This window comes from Centropristis striata, chromosome 17 (assembly GCF_030273125.1).
Source record: "Centropristis striata isolate RG_2023a ecotype Rhode Island chromosome 17, C.striata_1.0, whole genome shotgun sequence".
NCBI classification, from domain to species: domain Eukaryota; kingdom Metazoa; phylum Chordata; class Actinopteri; order Perciformes; family Serranidae; genus Centropristis; species Centropristis striata.
The window spans coordinates 4,626,362-4,646,361 of record NC_081533.1 but is presented as its reverse complement, the minus strand read 5'-3'; the positions used below and the strand labels follow the sequence as shown (position 1 = coordinate 4,646,361).

General features: G+C 38.7%; 1 protein-coding gene across 1 annotated transcript in view; it reads right to left on the bottom strand.

The window, feature by feature from the left end:
• rbpjb (recombination signal binding protein for immunoglobulin kappa J region b) overlaps nucleotides 1–15,716 on the bottom strand; it is a 93,956-nt gene extending 78,240 nt beyond the window's left edge. Inside the window, exon 1 of the mRNA XM_059354729.1 lies at nucleotides 15,328–15,716. Coding sequence (XP_059210712.1) covers nucleotides 15,328–15,347 — 20 coding nt within the window. The 5' untranslated portion in view covers nucleotides 15,348–15,716. The remainder of the gene's footprint in view (nucleotides 1–15,327) is intronic.
• Between the last annotated feature and the right edge of the window lie 4,284 nt (nucleotides 15,717–20,000).

Genomic DNA, 20,000 nt, shown 5'->3' with positions numbered 1-20,000 from the left:
GTTTGAAAAATTTGGTATTTTCTGACATTTTTAAGGACACTGTGAGCAAAATTCATTACCGTAACACATTTTTAGATAAAAATTAAAATTAAAAAAAGTTTGTTTTGCAAGCACAGGCATCACCAAAAATTTATTTTATTAAAATATACACATATTTTAATGAAAATCAGTTTCTTTTTTGGTCATTTTGTGTCTTTGCCATGACATTTTTATCTAGATGCATTACGGTAATGAATTTGTGAATCAAAAATATGTTAAAAAATGTAGAAAATATTATTTTAACACAAAACAATGAATTGTGCCTCATTATGGCTACATTGTTCACTCATATAAAAGTGAATCACCTGTCTGCAGTGAGGTCCCTGGGGGATGCCTTGCAGAAATCATGGACTTAAATATGACACATTTGGGTGAAAAAAACATGATGATATGCAGAAGCCTTCGAGAAGCAGTCATTAAATACTGTTTGGAAAAGGGCAGGCACTTTCATCTGTCAGTCTTTGACAGGTGATTGGATGAACCATCTGTCCATCATGGACTAATTTCCTTGCCAAAGCCAGTCGGGAGAGGAGCGAAAATATTAGTGCAGTTCTTTGTCCTATTTCAATCAAGAAATACTCCAATTCTGATATAACTGATACTATTTGAGTTTGAGTTGGGGTCTCAAACTCAAAATTACCTGGGGGCCACGGGAGGCAGTATCAAAATGACCATTAAAAGACACAAAATTACAACAACAAAAAAAGACACAAAATGACTGAAAAAACACTAAATTACTTAAAAACGACACAAAATGACAAAAAATGACAAAATGACCAAAAAATTCACAGAATTAACAAAAAAAGACACAAAATTATTTTAAAAAAGACACAAAATGACCCAAAAAAGACAGATTTACCAAAAAAAGACACAAAATGACCAAATAAAGTAATTAAAGGGACCTTCCACACACAACACGGTAAAGTGCCATTCATATAAAACTCACATTTAACTTTCATATCAAGGTGGGGGCCACAAAATATCGTCATGAGGGCCGCAATTGGCCCGCGGGCCGCGAGTTTGAGACCCATGATCTACACTGACCCCTTTAGAAGCCTCCATTATTGTCTCCTCGTCACACATTTAGGACGCCGATCGTTTGTTCGGACACAAACTCTGAGCTGACAAGTTGGATTTTCATGTGACATCATGAGGATAAAGCTGCCATTTATGGTAAACAACTTTGCTCAAAAACAAGCAAAATGACTAAATAATCTGTGTGACACAGTCACAACTGAGAACCAAGAGTCTTATAGGGCACCACAGGAAGTACAGTAGGTTGGCATTTTAGCACCCTTGGGTGCAACCTCTCAGACTCAATGAGGGTTTTGAATGTGTTGGTGGTTAGATGCCTGAAATAAGGTCTGTGGTGAACACAAGCTGAAGAGATGTTTGCATCTTGTTGTGCTACATAAACATTACATACACTAGTTAGTCCCCCCACATTAAACGCCGGACACAAACAGGAAGTCTCTCACTAGTCGCCTCACAGCCTCTAGTTGTGTTTTTCAGCTCTTGCAAACTTCTGCAGATTGTAAATTTATGTTAATAAACATTTTATTACATTACGGTTTCCCTATCTTGTCAAAACAGCTAGTTAGCTTGTCGGAGACCGTGTGAAGCAGAACAGTAGTGACGTAGAATTCATGCGACTGTGGTGTAACAACAAAACGCATATACATCAGAAACATATTTGCCACAGAGCTTATTTTCTGCCATGATCCAAAATTCAATGCAAAAATATCATAGGAGAATTCTCTATAGACTCTGGTTGTCAAAAGTATCGATACTCAAAAAAGTATCGATACTAAAACGTTGTATCCGGATACGATACTCATTTTAAAAAGGATCTATTTTTTATCACTACACTTCTAATGCACAAGGTCATTTTTGAGCCACGTTCAAAATAAAAGCAAACATGTAGCTTTCAAAATAAGAGCACATGGATGTGTTAGCAGAGTCCACCACAGAATTTACAAGAAGACTGTCAAAATAAGACGCCTTAAATAAAACATAGAAGAACCCTTATTCTCCTTTACAATAATTCTCTAAAATATGCAATTATTAAGATGGAATAGTGGCATTAGAATGTGCGAGAGGCACCAAATTTAGGCTTTTAGGGCAAAAATGTTCTTGGGGGGAGTATGCCCCCGGACCCCCAGATTTATTTATTTAAGTTGCTGTCGCACTACTGTTTTGTTTAAAAATTAATGTAAAAATAAATGGCTTGAATCTGCTGTATTTAACCTGAGCCAGGCCTTACCACAATGACAATCATATCATAGTCATACAGGTGTAGTATGATATTTTTTTATAACATACAGGTATCGGATCGGTACTCTGTATCGGCCGATACCTACAGCACAAGGGTTGTCAAAAGTATTGATACTCAAAAAAGTATCGATACTAACACGTTGTATCCGGATACGATACTCATTTTTGAAAAGTATCGATACCCCGATATCGATGTTATCGTGGCCAGTGGCCGTGTTATTATTAGCCGCAACTAGCAATTAAAGGCTGACGTCACGTTAATGATTATAATCCACGTGAATAAATAAATCAGGCACATAGTATGCCCATATTAGGTTTATGAAGCTTTCCTAACATTGTGCACAGCATACAACCTCAAAATATTGTTCTAATTGTTATTGTTTATTGTATTTATTTATTTTTTGCACTACCTCAGACCTGAAGCTTGTTATCACAGTTGCAGTTTCTTTTTGCACAACTGTTTTTATTATAAATATTTAACCTGTGGTTCTGTTCATTTTTACATGTTGCATTTCTCTTGTTAATAATTTTGGGGTCTTTGTTTTTATCCTGGTGGTATCGAAAATGGTATCGAGTATCGAATATTTTCCTGAGTATCAGTATCGAGTTGAACATTTTAGTATGGTGACAACCCTACACAGCACAAGTATCGGAATCGGTATCAGGAGGGAAAAAATGGGATCAGAACATCTCTACAGCAAAACAATGTTTTCAGCAGTCATTTGCTCAAAGAGGCGGGGAGTAAATACTGCTCTATCAGCAGACTTTATACGATGCCACTACCAGTCCCAAGGCTACAACATTTCTTTGAGAAAGGCTTACTACATGCAGCTTAGTGGCTGCCACTCCCTTCTTATCTAATACAGTGATAGTGGCAGTTGCTTGAAGCTGTGGGAGGCGGCTTCGTTAGGGGCTTTCCCAACACGGGAGATCCTGTGTATATTTGTAACCTTCCTCTGAATGGATGCAGCGGCCCAGAGTGGATGTCGGAGAACAGACAGAACGTTCTGACAACAGCCAGGCACTGGAACAATGCTTCTGAGCCCTCGCTGCCACGGCCGAGAATAACAAGGAGATGATCTGGGCCAATAGAATAAGAAAATAAAGCTTTGCTCTCTAAGCCTGGCTCTCTGGTGGATTCTCCTGAAAGCTTACAGCAGCATTTTCTAGTCTTGTACAGTAAATTAGAGGCCTGGCGTAAGGCAATTTAAAAAAAAAAAAACAGATCCCCCTCTGATGTCTCTAAAGAGAAAAGAAATGTAGGAAAACAAAACGGAGAAAGGGACAAACACAAAAGTGTCAACAAAGTTCATATTTTTTCCTCCCAATTTCAGCTGCCCTGACATAGGAAGTAGGTAAGAGTTGGCTCAGTGAGTCAGACTGGGGAATCGCTTCATGTTTTCTGAATGATTTCTGAGTCTTTATATTCTATATCTTTGCAATAAATTAATTTCATCTTTCAGTATTCCAGGTTTTCCTCAAATAACTTGTTTTTGATCATCATACATCCTAATTTTTTGTTTTCATTTCTTACTTTTTGAACAAAACACCTTTTTTTAATCACTACGCTACTAATGCACAAGGTGATTTTTGACCCATGTTGTGCATTAGAAGGTGTTTACATGTTGTCACCAATTTAAAACCTGACAAAGAAGACACAAATATTAACTCTCCTATTTTGGTAAATTGGTGTTTTTCCAATGAAAATTATTATTTAGTGGCTCTAATAAGTCTGAAATGTTAAAATATGTGATTTTCCAATGTAATCTGGTGGTTCTAACAACTCTTTTAAAGTTAAACCTTCAAAATAAGACAAACATAGTTACACATATACTCAGATTGTTAATTCAGTGTTTCACTTTTTTATCACTACGCTTCTAATGCACAAGGGGATTTTTGACCCATGTTGTGCATTAGAAGGTGTTTATGTTGTCACCAATTTAAAACCTGACAAAGAAGACACAAATATTAACTATCCTATTTAGTTAGTTCAGACCCCCCTCTGTTGTCCCCAAAGAGAAAAGAAATGTAGAAAAACAAAACGGAGAAAGGGACAAACACAAAAGTGTCAATAGAGTTTATATTTTTTCCTCCTAATTTCAGCTGCCCCAACATAGGAAGTAGGTAAGAGTTGGCTCAGTGAGGCCGAATGAAAGCAAACAGGAGTCAGACTGGGGGAATGGGTCCATGTTTTCTGAATGAAACATCCTGAATGTGGAGGGACAGCGGGAGCAAAAGCTGCTGACGGAGTAGAAACCAACATTCCCTTGGCGGAGCTGTAATGGCTACAAACAGCAAAGGAACAGGGGCAGAGAAAGTCAACGGCGGGGTTGAGGAAACTCTCTTGGAGAGGAGAGTAAACGCTAGAAAAAGAGAGAAACGGGTCCGCTCCAGAACAAGAGTCAGCGGATAGGTACGTGCTCCCACCGCCTGTCGCCTTCGCCTCGTGTTAGCTTTCTGTCTTAGCTAAGCAGCCGGGCCCAAGCCAACAACAACACCGAGAGGACTTGGGCCTCTATCAAACATGACGGCAGGGCTGTTTTCAAAACCACACTGGCTTTAGATTTACATCAGAATGTTCCGTCCCATCCTCGCCGAAAGCAAACAGCAGCAAGATTTTTGGAAGAGCCACAGATTTCTTTTTTTTTTTTTTTAAAGTATGAGCTCAGACTAATACATTCCAAGTCTTGCACAAGTAAATAAATGCCCCCCTTGTCGTGGCTTTTGTGTGAGAAATCCAAACCCCTTATCAGACCCTTGGGTTGGGGGATATTAGGTAAGGCAAGCCCCTTTAACCCTTAATAGGACACTCATTGAAATACTTGCAAATTCAAAATTTCAACCCTAGAGAATATTGGAGGATATTCCATACAGCCAGAATGTGTAAAAAAAAACATATGGACCCGGGGGAGGGGGGTCATACTTTGAGAAAAAAGTTTACGAGATTAAAGCGACAAATCTACGAGAAAAAAATGTGCAGATTTATGAGATTTAAAGTGGTGAATCTGGGAGAATAAAGTTGCCTTTTTCCAACTTTTGCTGTAAATCTGCGACTTTTTTTCTTGTAGATTTGCCACTTTAATCTAGTAAATTTGCAACTTTTTTCCCGAAATATTAACCCCCTCCCCCGGGTTTGTATTTTTATTTTTATTCATACTTAATATGCCGTCGTAGTCAAGTTCTCCTCATACAAGTCACTGAAGAATAACTCTGTTTGTACAACTGATTTTTTTTTTATTTTTTACATTGGAGGTCAAGGCACAAAATGACCAAAAAAATACACAACCAAAAAAGACACAAAATGACCAAAAAGAGACACAAAATGACCAAAAAAAGACACAAAATGACCAAAAAGAGACACAAAATGACCAAAAAAAGACACAAAATGACCAAAAAGAGACACAAAAAAGAGGTCAAGGTCAATAAAGTGAATATTATTATATTATTATCATACTGATTGGTCAAATGTCATGTTGTCACTGTCTGTGACGTAGCCTGATCTTTGCTGATTATCTGGAATAAACCCATGAGGTTCTACGACCTCACAGAGAGACACGGGGACCCAGTTTGATATCCACTGAAGTTACCAAATACAGTTCTTCGCCAGGTAAAGGGTTAAAAGGTCCCTCAAATGCATGAGCAAAAGAAAGCTCTGAACAAGCAGGAGGGCCATACATACAGAGAAGGTATATCTGGTGTGTGCACACTTTAACACGTGGCCCAGAAGCAAGAATGAGGAGTGCCAAGCTGGCTGCCATCCAAGTCAAATTACGCAAAAATGTGCATTTCTATCCCCTTGGGTGTCTCCTGTGGTCCGTCCCCTGAGACACACGGACACAAATAGACTGAAGAGGGAAACAAGAGACAGAAGACATTGAGTCAACAGGGCGTGTGGTGCTTTAAGAGGCCCATCATCACTCGACCAAACAAGTTGAATCTGAACCCTGAATGCAACTATAAGCTTGGGGGGATATTTCAATCATGTGAAGTAATGGATATGCATGAACTTCCAAAACAATAGGCTACTGTATGCATGAGGATAAATCCCCCTAAAGATGTCTGGCGGTGGTGCATTTGCTTTGGTGCTTTGCCTGCCACTTCTGTACAGCTCCCCCCCGGCTTGTACCCCCCCCCCCCCCCTACACACACACACACACACACACACACTTTGAAGATTTTCACAGCTCTGGGTGGATATAGGGCAGCTTTGGAGGCTGCAGGATACAGAGGTGACACACAGATCAGGTAGCTTGTGTCATCTCTGTCGTTAACCTATCCATCAGTGCTGCAGCTGAGGTGGCTCCGTGTGTGTGTGTGTGTGTGTGTGTGTGTGTGTGTGTTTGCTGGGTGGGGGTGTGGGGTAACTCGGCATGTCTTTTAACTCTAGCCTGAGCTTTTGCCACCATAAAGGTCAGCGCTTCGACATCTGCTGCTCTCTCTGAACCTCTCCTTTCATAAAGGGAAGCAGGGAAGAGGAGAGGACCCTGGGGGATGGATGCACGTGCACACACACACACACACACACACACACACACATGCACAAACACACGGATCAACTTTTATGTCTAGGTACACTCGCTCTCCCTCCCTCGCCGCAGAGCTTAAACCGCACGCTCATTTGCTCCTGCTAACAAACACAAGAACACCAGGTTTGCGTCTCAAAGAAAGGCTCAGTAGTATCATTACAGCAGCACAGAGGCGCTTGGCTTTTGGCCTGAAAGACTCCATCGTTTTTTTTTTTCTTCTTTTTTTTTTTTCTGGCAGATCCCGTCCCTCGGGGGCACAGCAAAGGCAGAGCAGTGTTGAAATAAGTGATTCATGCTTTTATCAGCCCAGGTGAACAGTGCTGCTCTTTCTGCTGTTACAATCAGTTTCGATAGAAGACAGGAGGGAAAATTACCAAACCAACGCTGGGTTTTTTACCCCTCAACGGCAGCAATCTAGAGGTTGTTGTTTTTTGCCAATTTGTGTTTTTGCATTAAAAGACCTATGCCAGGGATGGGCAACTTAAATGCTGCAGGGGGCCACAGTTGTTCATGTTCACTACCACAGGGCCACATATAGGAGCGTGCACTTAACCAGATATGATGAAACTGCAATTTTAAATATGTTTACAGTGCAGTAACTTAACATATTTCATGCTCAAATGCATGTATAACAGTATAAATAGGAATAAAAAAGGTTTGAAACAAATAAAAAATAACCACTTACTGTGATTTCTTTTTTTTTCAGTGCAAGAACAGCAGACCAACATTAATTATAAGAAGTAATTTTGTGCATTTTTTTCATTGCACTTTTAAGATTTCATGCTCAAATGCATGTAGTTGTACTGAGGGCCACTTCAAGTGAGGGTGCGGGCCGTATGCGGCCCTCGGGCCTCCAGTTGCCCATCCCTGATCTATGCTATACCACGGTAGGAACATCAGAGTACGGCCCCTAATTATAGGGGGGGTTTTTTATACGACACACAATCCTAGTTGTCATGGAGAAGTGAAAGAATTAGTCAGCTGACAAATAAATCAGCAGCTATTCTCATAATCATTCATTGAGACACTTTTCAAGCCAAACTGCCAGAACCAGGTGCTTATATTTTAATATTTTCATCATTGTCAAAGGAGTATTTTTAGATTTTTGGTCAGTTTGAATCTGTGCTTTGGGAAACTGTTTGGTGGGTTTTGTGGATCTGACGTGTTGTATTTAACAGCTGAGAGAAGCTAAACAGCACATTGATAGCTGCTTCCTGTATTTGCATGAAAACAAACAGTAAAGGAAGCGGAGCAGGTGAGCTGTGACATATGCACTGGAAATGTTGCAGAGTTTCTAGGTTTTTGTTCCTACTTCAGGGGGCAGCCACATTCAATTTCCCCTGCCCAAAATGCATTTTTATCATTATTACAGGACACCACAGGAATGAAGCACAAATACCATATCTTGCCATATAAATGTGAGTGAAAAAGAATGTCCCATGTATCAGATATGAAACTAAATGTAATAGGTTCTTTCTTGGCCAATGATACACCCATCCACTAAGTTTTATGACGATCTGAGCGGTTGTTTTTCTGTCATCTTGCTGACAAACAGACAGAATATAACCTTATTGGAGTATGATCTACAGCAGTGATTCCCAACCGGTGGGGCCCGACCCCCCCAGGGGGCCACCAAAGATCCACGGGGGGTCGTGAAGCCCTCTTAATTTAAGGGATGTAATAAATCTAATGGGTTAAATATACACATCTATGCCTATAAATTTGAAAAAAGCCAATCTACAAGCTCACAACACATGGCAAGGCTTCATGCAAGTTTGAATGTCTTGCTTTTTTCAAAAGTAATTTAGCATATAAGTGTGAATTTAACCTCTTAAAACAGAAAGTCCACACAAATGTGGTGTCCTGTGAAAGCTGAAACTAGGCTGATTACAAAGATATGTGTCACATCACTGTGCGGCCAAAACCCGGCGAGCTAGCCCCTAAAGAATGGGGGGTCCCCAAAGTTTACAATGGTAAAAATTTGGGTCCCTCAAGAAAAAGGTTGGGAATCACTGATCTAAGGCAGCTATTCTCAACCTTGGGGTCGGGACCCCAATTGGGGTCGCGAGATGATTTCTGGGGGTCGCCAAATCATTTTGGAAGTCAGCTCTGTGTTCATGTGTTAATGTATTTTAGTCTTTTTGGTCATTTAATGTCTTTTTTGGGTCATTTTGTGTCTTTTCTGGTCATTTTGTGTCTTGTTTTTGTCCTTTTGTGTCTTGTTTTTGTCATTTTGTGTCTTGTTTTTGTCATTTTGTGTGTCTTTTTTGGTCATTTTGTTTCCTTTTTGGTCATTTTGTGTCTTTTTGTCATTTTTTTTCTTTTTGGGTTATTTTGTTTCTTTTTTTGGTCTTTTTGGGTCAATTTGTGTCTTTTTTTGGTCATTTTGTGTCTTTTCTGGTCGTTTTGTGTCTTTTTTGGTCATTTTGTTTCTTCTTTGGGTGATCTAAACTGTGCGTGTGAGATTCTGTTCAGTGAGTGGGGGTCGCGGACAACATGCATGTTAAATTGGGGGTCGCGACTCAAAAAGGTTGAGAACTACTGATCTAAGGTACTGTACATTTTTGCAAGGAAACCCAAACAAAGACGTCTGCCATGCAAATGTAACTGACATGAATACAAACTGCAACTCTTCACATCAACCTTTAAGTTGCACACTGAATAAAATATACTGAGCAATAAAACACAGTGGTTCATAAAAGCAAATGTTTGGAAGTTACGAACTGCCACCTGCAATTATGCACATTCATTATCAAACAAGTTGTTTAGACTAGGGTTGTCAAAAGTATCGATACTTTTTTGAGTATCGATACTTTGTTGTGAATGTTGTATCCGGATACGATACTCAATTTCAAAAGTATCCAACTGACCTAATACTGATGTTATCGTAGCATTAATGTTGGCCGTGTTATTATTAGCCGTTAGCCGCAGCTAGCAATTAAAGGCTGACGTCACGTTAATGATTATAAACAACGTAAATAAATAAATCAGGCAGGTAGTATGCCCATATTACGTATATTGACACAGTGTCAGTGTACATAAGCATAGAGTTAATAAGTTTACATAAATGTTGGTGACTGAAAAGTGTTATTTTCTCTCTTGAAGTCCCAGAATGAAGCAGAGAAAAGTCGACCTGCAACCAAACAGCAACACACAGCCCAAAATATTGTTCTAATTGTTATTGTTTATTGTATTTATTTATTTTCTGCACTACCTCAGACCTGAAGCTTGTTATCATAGTTGCAGTTTCTTTTTGGACAACTGTTTTTTATTATAAATATTTAACCTGTGCTTCTGTTCATTTTTACATGTTGCATTTTTCTTGTTAATAAAAATATTTCTGTTAAATTTTGGGGTCTTTGTTTTTATCCTGGTGGTATCGAAAATGGTATTGAGTATAAAATATTTTCCTGAGTATCGGTATCAAGTTGAACATTTTAGTATGGTGACAACTCTAGTTTAGATGCTAACAAACAGTTGATGATCTTCTATTGTTTGTTGATGAATAGATTTCCAGGCAGAAACACAATACGAATGTGTCTAAGTGCAAAGCATAAACTTTCAACTCAAGGGTCAGTGAAGTCAGAGCAACTTTTCTCCCAGAGACAGAACCATGGAACCACAGCGTCTCCGTAATGCTGCTACCAGAGAGTCATAATACCATTAGGAGGCCTGTGGTGGTGGAGCCCCTCCCAGTGTAAAGCCAGAACCATTCAGATGGTCGGCGGGGCTCCGTGATGCCTCCAACCGTTACTGGGAACACGTCCTGCCATCAGCTCTAGAGACCCCTTATGGCACTTTAATTTTCTGTTAAACCTCTCTCACCAAGCACACACTGACCCCCACTCACAGAAACACACACACACACGGGTCTGGAGATATCATCTGGACAGGTGGCCAGCCACCCAGACCTGACCCGCCTGCCCTCTACCCCCCACATCCCCCTCCTCAACTGAAATCAGTTCAGGTCTGCTGGAAAGCCCCAAATGAACAAGCACAGCAACCCACCACCCCCCCTCCTCCTCCCAACACACACACACACACACACACACACACACACCTCCAACAAGCCCAGCAAATGTCTGTCACCCACTGAGCTGTCTGTGGGGATTATAGCCTCGGGAAGCAAAAAAAAAAAAATAGGGTTGTGTCTCGCTCATGGGTCTCAAACTCGCGGCCTGCGGGCCGACTGTGGCCCTTGTGACGATATTTTGTGGCCCCCACCTTGATATGAAAGTTTATTGTGAGTTTTATATGAATGGTACTTTACCGTGTTGTGTGTGGAAGGTCTCTTTAATTACTTTTTTGATATTTTTGTGTCTTTTTTTAATAATTTTGTCTTTTTTGGTAATTCTGTCCTTTTTTTGGTCATTGTGTCTTTTTTTTTAGTAATTCTGTGTCTTTTTTGGTAATTGTGTCTTTTTTGGTCATTTTGTGTCTTTTTTGTGTCATTTTTCAAAATAATTTTGTGTCTGTTTTTAATAATTTTGTGTCTTTTTTGGTAATTTTGTGTCTTTTTTTTGTCATTTTGTATATTTTTAAAAACTGTTGTGTCTTTTTAAAGTAATTTTGTGTTTTTTTGGTCATTTTGTGTCTTTTTTTTTTAGTAATTTTGTGTCTGTTTGTGGTTATTTTGATACTGCCTCCAGCGGCCCCCTGGTAATTTGACTTTGAGACCCCTGCTTTATGAAATATATCCTTGACATCCCCCCGCTATCAATCCAATAATCATTTCTGAAAATGTTAACAAAAGACAATTTTCCCATTACAATCCTTGGCTGACACTTATAATAGATGTATAATCTAGTAGCAATTACTGAAGCCTAATGAAGTCTTTTAAATTTAGAGTTTTTTAACCATCTAATAGATAAATAAATAAAAAAACTTCAGAATAAAAGTATCCCATGGCTAACTTTCTGAGCAGCTAGTTATCTAATATTCAGAGCTCATCAGGGGAAGATAATTTAAAGTTCTCCAGGGCAGAAAAACGTCACTTTCATCATCAACAGACTGTAAATGAGAAACTAGATTAAATGCTCGGGCCAACTGGAAGATTACCATCATTTAGCAGAGATGATAGTGACACACGGCCGTGAGCGTTTATCAGTAAATGTTGTCCTTAGATGCACTGCAGTGTTAGCTTGGAGTTTTTAACCTGCTTACAGGGATGCACGTCGCTGTTTGAGTAGTAAATAAAAACTATTTATTTATTTCACTGCCGTCCACTACAGTGAGCTTAAGTGGTAAAAGTACACGTGCGTCCAACGCGTGTGGTTTAAAGATTTACAAGCCAATCGAAAACTATCGCACAAAAACAAATGTAAGTTTTCAAGTAAAAAACAAATTTTTTTGTTGAAGTTGGAGTTTGAACAGTATATCTCAACTCTCTCCTGTCTACAAAACAAAAAAGCCGTGGAGACTGCCAACATATGCACTTAATGCGTTTAATGTCTTTAACATGTAATCTTGCGTCTGTTTATTTTATGATTTATTTGTTTTTGTTTCATTCTTTTCCATTTAATTATGCTCCTATTTCATTTTTTGCATTGTTTATCTTTCTGTAACTCGTTTCTTCTTCTTTGTCACTGTGCATTGTATTGCTGTTTGATATAAAAAATTAAAAACAAACTATTGCACAAAAACATTTTAAAAACACTGCCAGAGAAAGGGGTTGTATCTAACAGCTGAGAGAAGCTAAACAGCACATTGATAGCTGCTTCCTGTATTTGCATGAAAACAAACAGTAAAGGAAGCGGAGCAGGTGAGCTGTGACATATGCACTGGAAATGTTGCAGAGTTTCTAGGTTTTTGTTCCTACTTCAGGGGGCAGCCACATTCAATTTCCCCTGCCCAAAATGCATTTTTATCATTATTACAGGACACCACAGGAATGAAACACAAATACCATATCTTGCCATATAAATGTGAGTGAAAAAGAATGTCCCATGTATCAGATATGAAACTAAATGTAATAGGTTCTTTCTTAGCCAATGATACACCCATCCACTAAGTTTTATGACTATCAGAGTGGTTGTTTTTCTGTAATCTTGCTGACAAACAGACAAATATAACCTTCTTATTGGAGTATGATCTAAGGTACTGTACATTTTTGCAAGGAAACCCAAACAAAGACGTCTGCCATGCAAATGTAACTGACATGAATACAAACTGCAACTCTTCACATCCACCTTTAAGTTGCACACTGAATTAAATATTCTACGCAATAAAACACAGTGGTTCATAAAAGCAAATGTTTGGAAGTAACGAACTGCCACCTGCAATTATGCACATTCAATATCAAACAAGTTGTTTAGACGCAAACACACAGTTGATGGACTTCTATTGTTTGTTGATAAATAGATTTCCAGGCTGAAAACTAAATTAGGCAGAAACACAATACGAATGTGTCTAAGTGCAAAGCATGAACTTGCAACTCAAGGGTCAGTGAAGTCAGAGCAACCTACAACCTCCTGTTCACCTCATGTATCAGATATGATCCAACATGTAATAGGTTCTTTCTTGGCCAATGATACACCCATCCACTAAGTTTAATGACGATCAGAGCGGTTGTTTTTCTGTAATCTTGCTGACAAACAGACAGAATAGAACCTTCTTATTGGAAAATGATCTAAAGGTACTGTACATTTTTGCAAAGAAACCCAAACAAAGATCACTTAATGTCTGCCATGCAAATGCAACTGACATGAATACGTTGCCTTTAAGTTGCACACTGAATTAAATATACTGAGAAATAAAACACAGTGGTTCATACAAGCAAATGTTTGGAAGTTACGAACTGCCACCTGCAATTATGCACATCCATTATCAAACAAGTTGTTTAGACGCAAACAAACAGTTGATTATCTTCTATTGTTTGTTGATAAATAGATTTCCAGGCAGAAACACAATACAAATGTCTGTAAGTGTCAAGCGTATAACAGAGCGGTTGTTTTTCTACCGAATATAACCTTCTTATTGGAGTATGATCTAAGTTACTGTACATTTTTGCAAAGAAACCCAAACAAAGATAATTTAATCTGCCATGCAAATATAACTGAGATGAATACAAACTGCAACTCTTCACATCCACCTTTAAGTTGCACACTGAATTAAATATACTGAGCAACAAAACACAGTGGTTCATACAAGCAAATGTTGTGAAGTTACGAACTGCCACCTGCAATTATGCACATTCACTATCAAACTTTCCAAGCACCACACGATAATTCTGCTCCTTAAAGAATTGTCACCAGCACTCATTGATGCACTAATAGCTCTTATTGCACTAGACCTTGATTGTTTGCTTTTATTCTTCCTGTAAGTCTCTTTGGATGAAAGCGTCTGCTAAATGACTAAATGTAAATGTAAACACTACAACATGAGTTGTTTAGACGCAAACACACAGTTGATGATCTTCTATTGTTTGTTGATAAAATAGATTTCCAGGCAGAAGCACAATACAAATGTCTGTGAGTGTAAAGCATATAACAGAGCGGTTGTTTTTCTGTAATCTTGCTGACAAACAGACAGAATATTACCTTCTTATTGGAGTATAAGTGTAATAAGTGTATAAGTATGGTCTAAGGTGCTGTTCATTTTTGCATAGAAACCCAAACAAAGATCATTTAATCTGCCATGCAAATGTAACTGCCATGAATAAGTTGCCTTTAAGTTGCACCCTGAAGCAACAAAACACAGTGGTTCATAAAAGCAAATGTTTGGAAGTTACGAACTGCCACCTGCAATTATGCACATCCACTATCAAACACTACAGCATGAGTTGTTTAGACGCAAACACACAGTTGATGATCTTCTATTGTTTGTTGATAAAATAGATTTCCAGGCAGAAACACAATACAAATGTCTGTAAGTGTAAAGCGTTTAACAGAGCGGTTGTTTTCCTGTAATCTCGCTGACACACAGACAGAATATAACCTTGTTATGGGGCTGTGATCTAATGTGGGGGATGCCTTGCTCACAAAGCCGCAACGTGTTTCAGTCAGACATCGCTAGCTGAGTCCATCATCGGACAGCTAGCAGTGAGTCGTGGATCCAGCCAGTAAACGTGCTGCTCGGCTAAAAGCTGAGCAGCCAGACAAACACAGCAGCAGGAATATAAAATAAACCCGCTCTAAGTGTGGTGGAAAGCGACACCGTATGAGGGTTAAATTGTCTTTTAAAACAAGCCCCTCTGCTTGTGTTTAGCTCGCTGGCTAGCCTGCTACAGCTAACAGCTCGCCGTTGTCTGGGAAAAAAAAAAAGACCACCGAGGGTGAAGTATCACAAAACACTGCAGCAACAGTCAGAAACTGGTCAAAGAGGAGAGAAACAGTCACACAGTGAGACAAAGAAACGACTTTTAGCGGCTAAAGCAGCGGCTCAAACACCGCACAGCACCCAGCCTACAGCACATGTAGTAAAAATAATCTGTTTGATGGTTTTAAGTTGTATTCTGGTAAACTCCGCCAGCCCCGAGCCCCAGACTCACCCTGTCACAACAGGCGCCATCTTCCACAAACTCTCACTGAAACTCCAATACTCGCGATATCCTTTTTCTCTCCCACAAGCCGAACAATCCGCCGAGACAACAAGAAGCAGAGTGGAGGTGTAGGGACGAGGGAGACGGAGAGAAAGGGGGTGGGTGAGGAGGACGGAGAGAGAGAAAAAGGGGAGGAGGCGGCGGAGAGAGAGAGAGAGATAGAGGGAGAGAGAGAGAAGGGCAGACGCCACAACAACAGGCGTGGGAAACTTCCAAGATCACGCGAGAGTTGGAAAACTCTCACAATAGGCGAGCACAGAGGGAGCGTCCCCTCTCGCGAGATTTGCGTGAAGCGGAGAAGTTGTTTATCTTGTGGCGCTGAAATACTATTCCCACGTGTTTACCGGGTAATAAATTACAGCACCGATAGGTTTTGAGGAAAAAAAAGAGAAAAGACTAGTGGTGAGGAAACCCTCGGTTTTTCCCAGGCTCACACTGATTTTCAGCATACATCCTGGCTCCTCATTGCAGCATTCAGCATTAACAGCTGCAAGCAATTACAGCCAAAATATCACTTTTTATTTTATAATGCTTCCTAATAGTATAGACAACTAGAAAATTTCCTCTGGGGAAATTCTATACTCTATGACCTATAGAAACGTGGATTAATACATCAATATACACAAAATGACCAAAAAATGACCAAAAAGAAAATACACAAAATGACCAAAAAAAGACACAAAATTATTTTAAAAAGACACAAAATGACCCAAAAAGACACTAAATGACAGAAAAAAAACTAAATTACTTAAAAAAAGTCAGAAAATGATTTAAAAAAGACACAAAATGACCAAAAGAAGGACACAGAATTACCAAAAAAGTCACAAAATTATTTTTTTTTAAATACACAAAATGACACAAAAAAGAAACAAAATGACCAAGAAATATACAACATTACTAAAAAGACACAAACTTATTTAAAAAAGACACAAAATTACAAAAAAAGACATAAAATTACCCCCCAAAAAAAGACACAGAATTACCAAAAAAGACACAACATTATTAAAGAAAAGACACAAAATTATTAAAAAAGACTAGCGGTGAGGAAACCCTCGGTTTTTCCCAGGCTCACACTGATTTTCAGCATACATCCTGGCTCCTCATTGCAGCATTCAGCATTAACAGCTGCACGCAATTACAGCCAAAATATCACTTTTTATTTTATAATGTTTCCCAATAGTATAGACAACTAGAAAATCTACTGTTTAAAGTTTAAATGGAGTCTCTAGGTCAGGGGTCTCAAACTCAAAGTACCTGGGAGCAGCTGGAGGCAGTATCAAAATGACCAAAAAAAGACACAAAATTACTTTTAAAAAAAAGACACAAAATGACCAAAAAAATACACAGAATGACCAAAAAAAGACACATTATTTTTTAAAGACACAAAATGACCAAAAAAGACACAAAATGACAGAAAAATAACTAAATTACTTACAAAAAAAGACACGAAATGACCAAAAAAATAACTAAACAACAAAATTATTTTAAAAAGACACAGAATTACCAAAAAAAGACACAAAAATACCAAAAAAGAAACAAAATGACAGAAAAAAAGTAAATTACTTAAAAAAGACACAAAATGACAGAAAAAAAGACACAGAATTACCAAAAAAAGACACAAAATTATGTAAAAAAGACACAAAATGACCAAAAAAATACACATTACTAAAAAAGACATAAAATTATTTACAAAAAATACACAAAATTATTTACAAAAAATACAAAAATATACCAAACACACACACAACACGGTAAAGTGCCATTCATATAAAACTCACATTAAACTTTCATATCAAGGTGAGGGCCAAAAAAAATCGTCATGAGGGCCACAATTGGCCCACGGGCCGCGAGTTTGAGACCCAGCATTTACATATATTTATTTACTGTTTGTGCTGTCTTCTGTGACGCCTTACCAGGAAGTTTTTTGCCCTAAGCAGTAGTTTTGTAGCAGCCTTTTTACAACCACTAACCATGTGTGTGTGTGTGTGTGTATAATGAAGCATGAGCTATTTTCGGAACGTTCCGCTCTGATCTGCACTGTGAACCATGAAACGCTCATATGGGTTGTTATGGGTCACAATCGATCTATTCCATTGTTTTGTTTGGAGATCTTGATGTTCAGGTCAATACTCTGGTTTTTTTTTTACATGTTTTCTACTTTCATGACCAGGTGACGTCATGACAGATGTCTTTATGTGGTCGTCTGCTCCAGGCCAGTTGCTAATATTTACATCACATACAGTGCTACTTGTAGCTGCATGTTTACCTCGGGGAATACTCTAATCTTTGTTTACAATGTTGCTCATTTCTCCCTGATTCTGGATCAAATTCTTGCTGGAACATGCTTGATTGTTGATGCTTTTATTGGTTATTTCTCATGGTAAAACATGCAGCTAAACTCTGTCTCAGCAGAGATAATATGAGGGGGAAAAAGTGTTTTTTGAACATTAAAACATACAAACATTAAAAAATTATGAACCAAAAATAACCACCATGTGTCCCCTTTGAGCTCACTATGTTATTTCATCTGAACAAAAACTTCTGGTTTTAATATAACTCTCAGCAAGAATGTAAATATGTGTATTTCCCAAAATGTCAAACTCTTTAATCACCAGCCAGGCCTATTAGACATATTTCAAGAAAAAAATATAAGCTTGTAGTTTGAGATATCCAATGCATTTAAACCTCTGAAGTCCATGAGATTTGTCAACTTTCTCTGCATTAATTTCTGTCTCTGTTCAGCATCTTCCAGTCTGTCCTTACATCACATGCATGGCTCCTTTTTCTCCACACAAACTTGGCTATCAGTCAGATTTTTAATTTCATTTTAATTAACAAAGTATAAAGCTGCCAGGAACCCAAAATACAAACGAAAGACACAGGTTTCTATGGAAATGTACCATTTTTTAAATGTATTTTTTACCATTTATACACACAAAAACAGCAGAAAAAATTAAAAATAATAAAACTGCAAAAAGTCTATTTGCATATACATTAAAAACAGTAATAGTTTTCATTGTAGAAAGAAAATTCACATTTTAAAAATGGTCTAGAAACATAAATGTCACACTGTGAAAGCTCCTATGATTGAACTTTAACTGGCTTTCTCAGCTTGTCTACATATCAGATATAAATAAAGTTATTACTGTAAATAAAACATGTGTTTTCAATAAATAGATGGACTCCAGAGGGTTAAACATGATGGCAACTCTGCCAACTATTCTTGTTGTATTTGTCATATTTGGTCTTTATTCATTTAGCCGACAGCAACTTTTCCATAGAAAACAGCCTGAGGCGCAGCATGTAACAAATGAAGGCATTGACTTGGCATCAGTGCTCTCAGAAGACTTCACTTTCTCTTTGAAGTTGGAAAAACTCCCACAAGAAGTCACTTGTTGGGTGAACAAAGATGCCAAACAGATTTAAATGAAGGCTGCAGAGACAACAAAACACGGACCTACATGAAGGTTTACGGCTGTCTGACCCCTCCCAGATAAACAACAATGACCCGGGCCGCTCTCACAGGGGACCATGTAGCACACAAACTTCTGCAGAACGCTCTCTGGCCGGGGGAGAACCCGCGGCAAACAGGAAGGCTAATAAAGCCCACGCCACATTTGGAGGCCTATCATCCTAAATAATAGGCTCCCTTGTACTGTGGCTGGTGTGGGCCGTGAGGAGGTGGTCATGGGGTCCCTGATGGGATGGCAGTGCACTAATCTGCCCTGCATGGCCCTTTCACATGTGTTCACACCATTGTTTCCACTCTAAACAGGAACTGCAGCGCTACCCAAGGGAACTGTGGATTAGGTGTGCAGAAACACTGAGTGTCCCTTTAGGCTTATTCTGCTTGTTGTCTATACTATTGGGAAGTTATATAAAATAAAAGTGATATTTTGGCTGTATATTGCTTGCAGCTGTTAATGCTGAATTCTGCAATGAGGAGCCAATGGGATGATGCCATCTCCACTCTAAAATCTTCATAGTAGCCATCTCCTGTTCTTACTTTGGGTCCTATGGGTGGGGGGGTTAGTAAATACCCCCATTTGTGAATTTTGTTCTCATTTGAGTTTTTTACGTGTCCTTGTTGCTAACAAGAGGCTAAATGAGACTACAGTGGTTGTCGGGGACATTAAACGTCATCACTAGTCGCCTCACAGCCTCTAGTCGTGATTTTCAGAGCTGTTGCAAACTCTTGTAGATAGTAAATTATGTTAATGGATTCGCTAGCTTGTCAAACAGCTGGTTATCTTGTTGTAGAGCATCTGAAGCTAACGGTAGAGATGTTGAAGTCATGTGACTGTGGTGAAGTACGTTATAGCATAGTCTTAGCTTTTTACTTCTGTCAGCTGCATTAATGATAGGTAGGCAGGTAGCTAGTGTAGTGCAGTGCAAAATATGAGTTAAAAGACCAGCATTAGATATTAAAAAATGGGCTAAATAAAGTGACTATGGCCATTCTCGAGTGGAATTGGTAAAAATTAAGCACCAAATCGGTGTAATGAATGGCAACAACCAAAAATTTAATGTATGACATATAATTGGGCATGGTAATGGCCTTAATATGTTTATAACATAATGTTCTAAGTCCTTTTGCACTTTTACAAGTTTAATTAATTAAT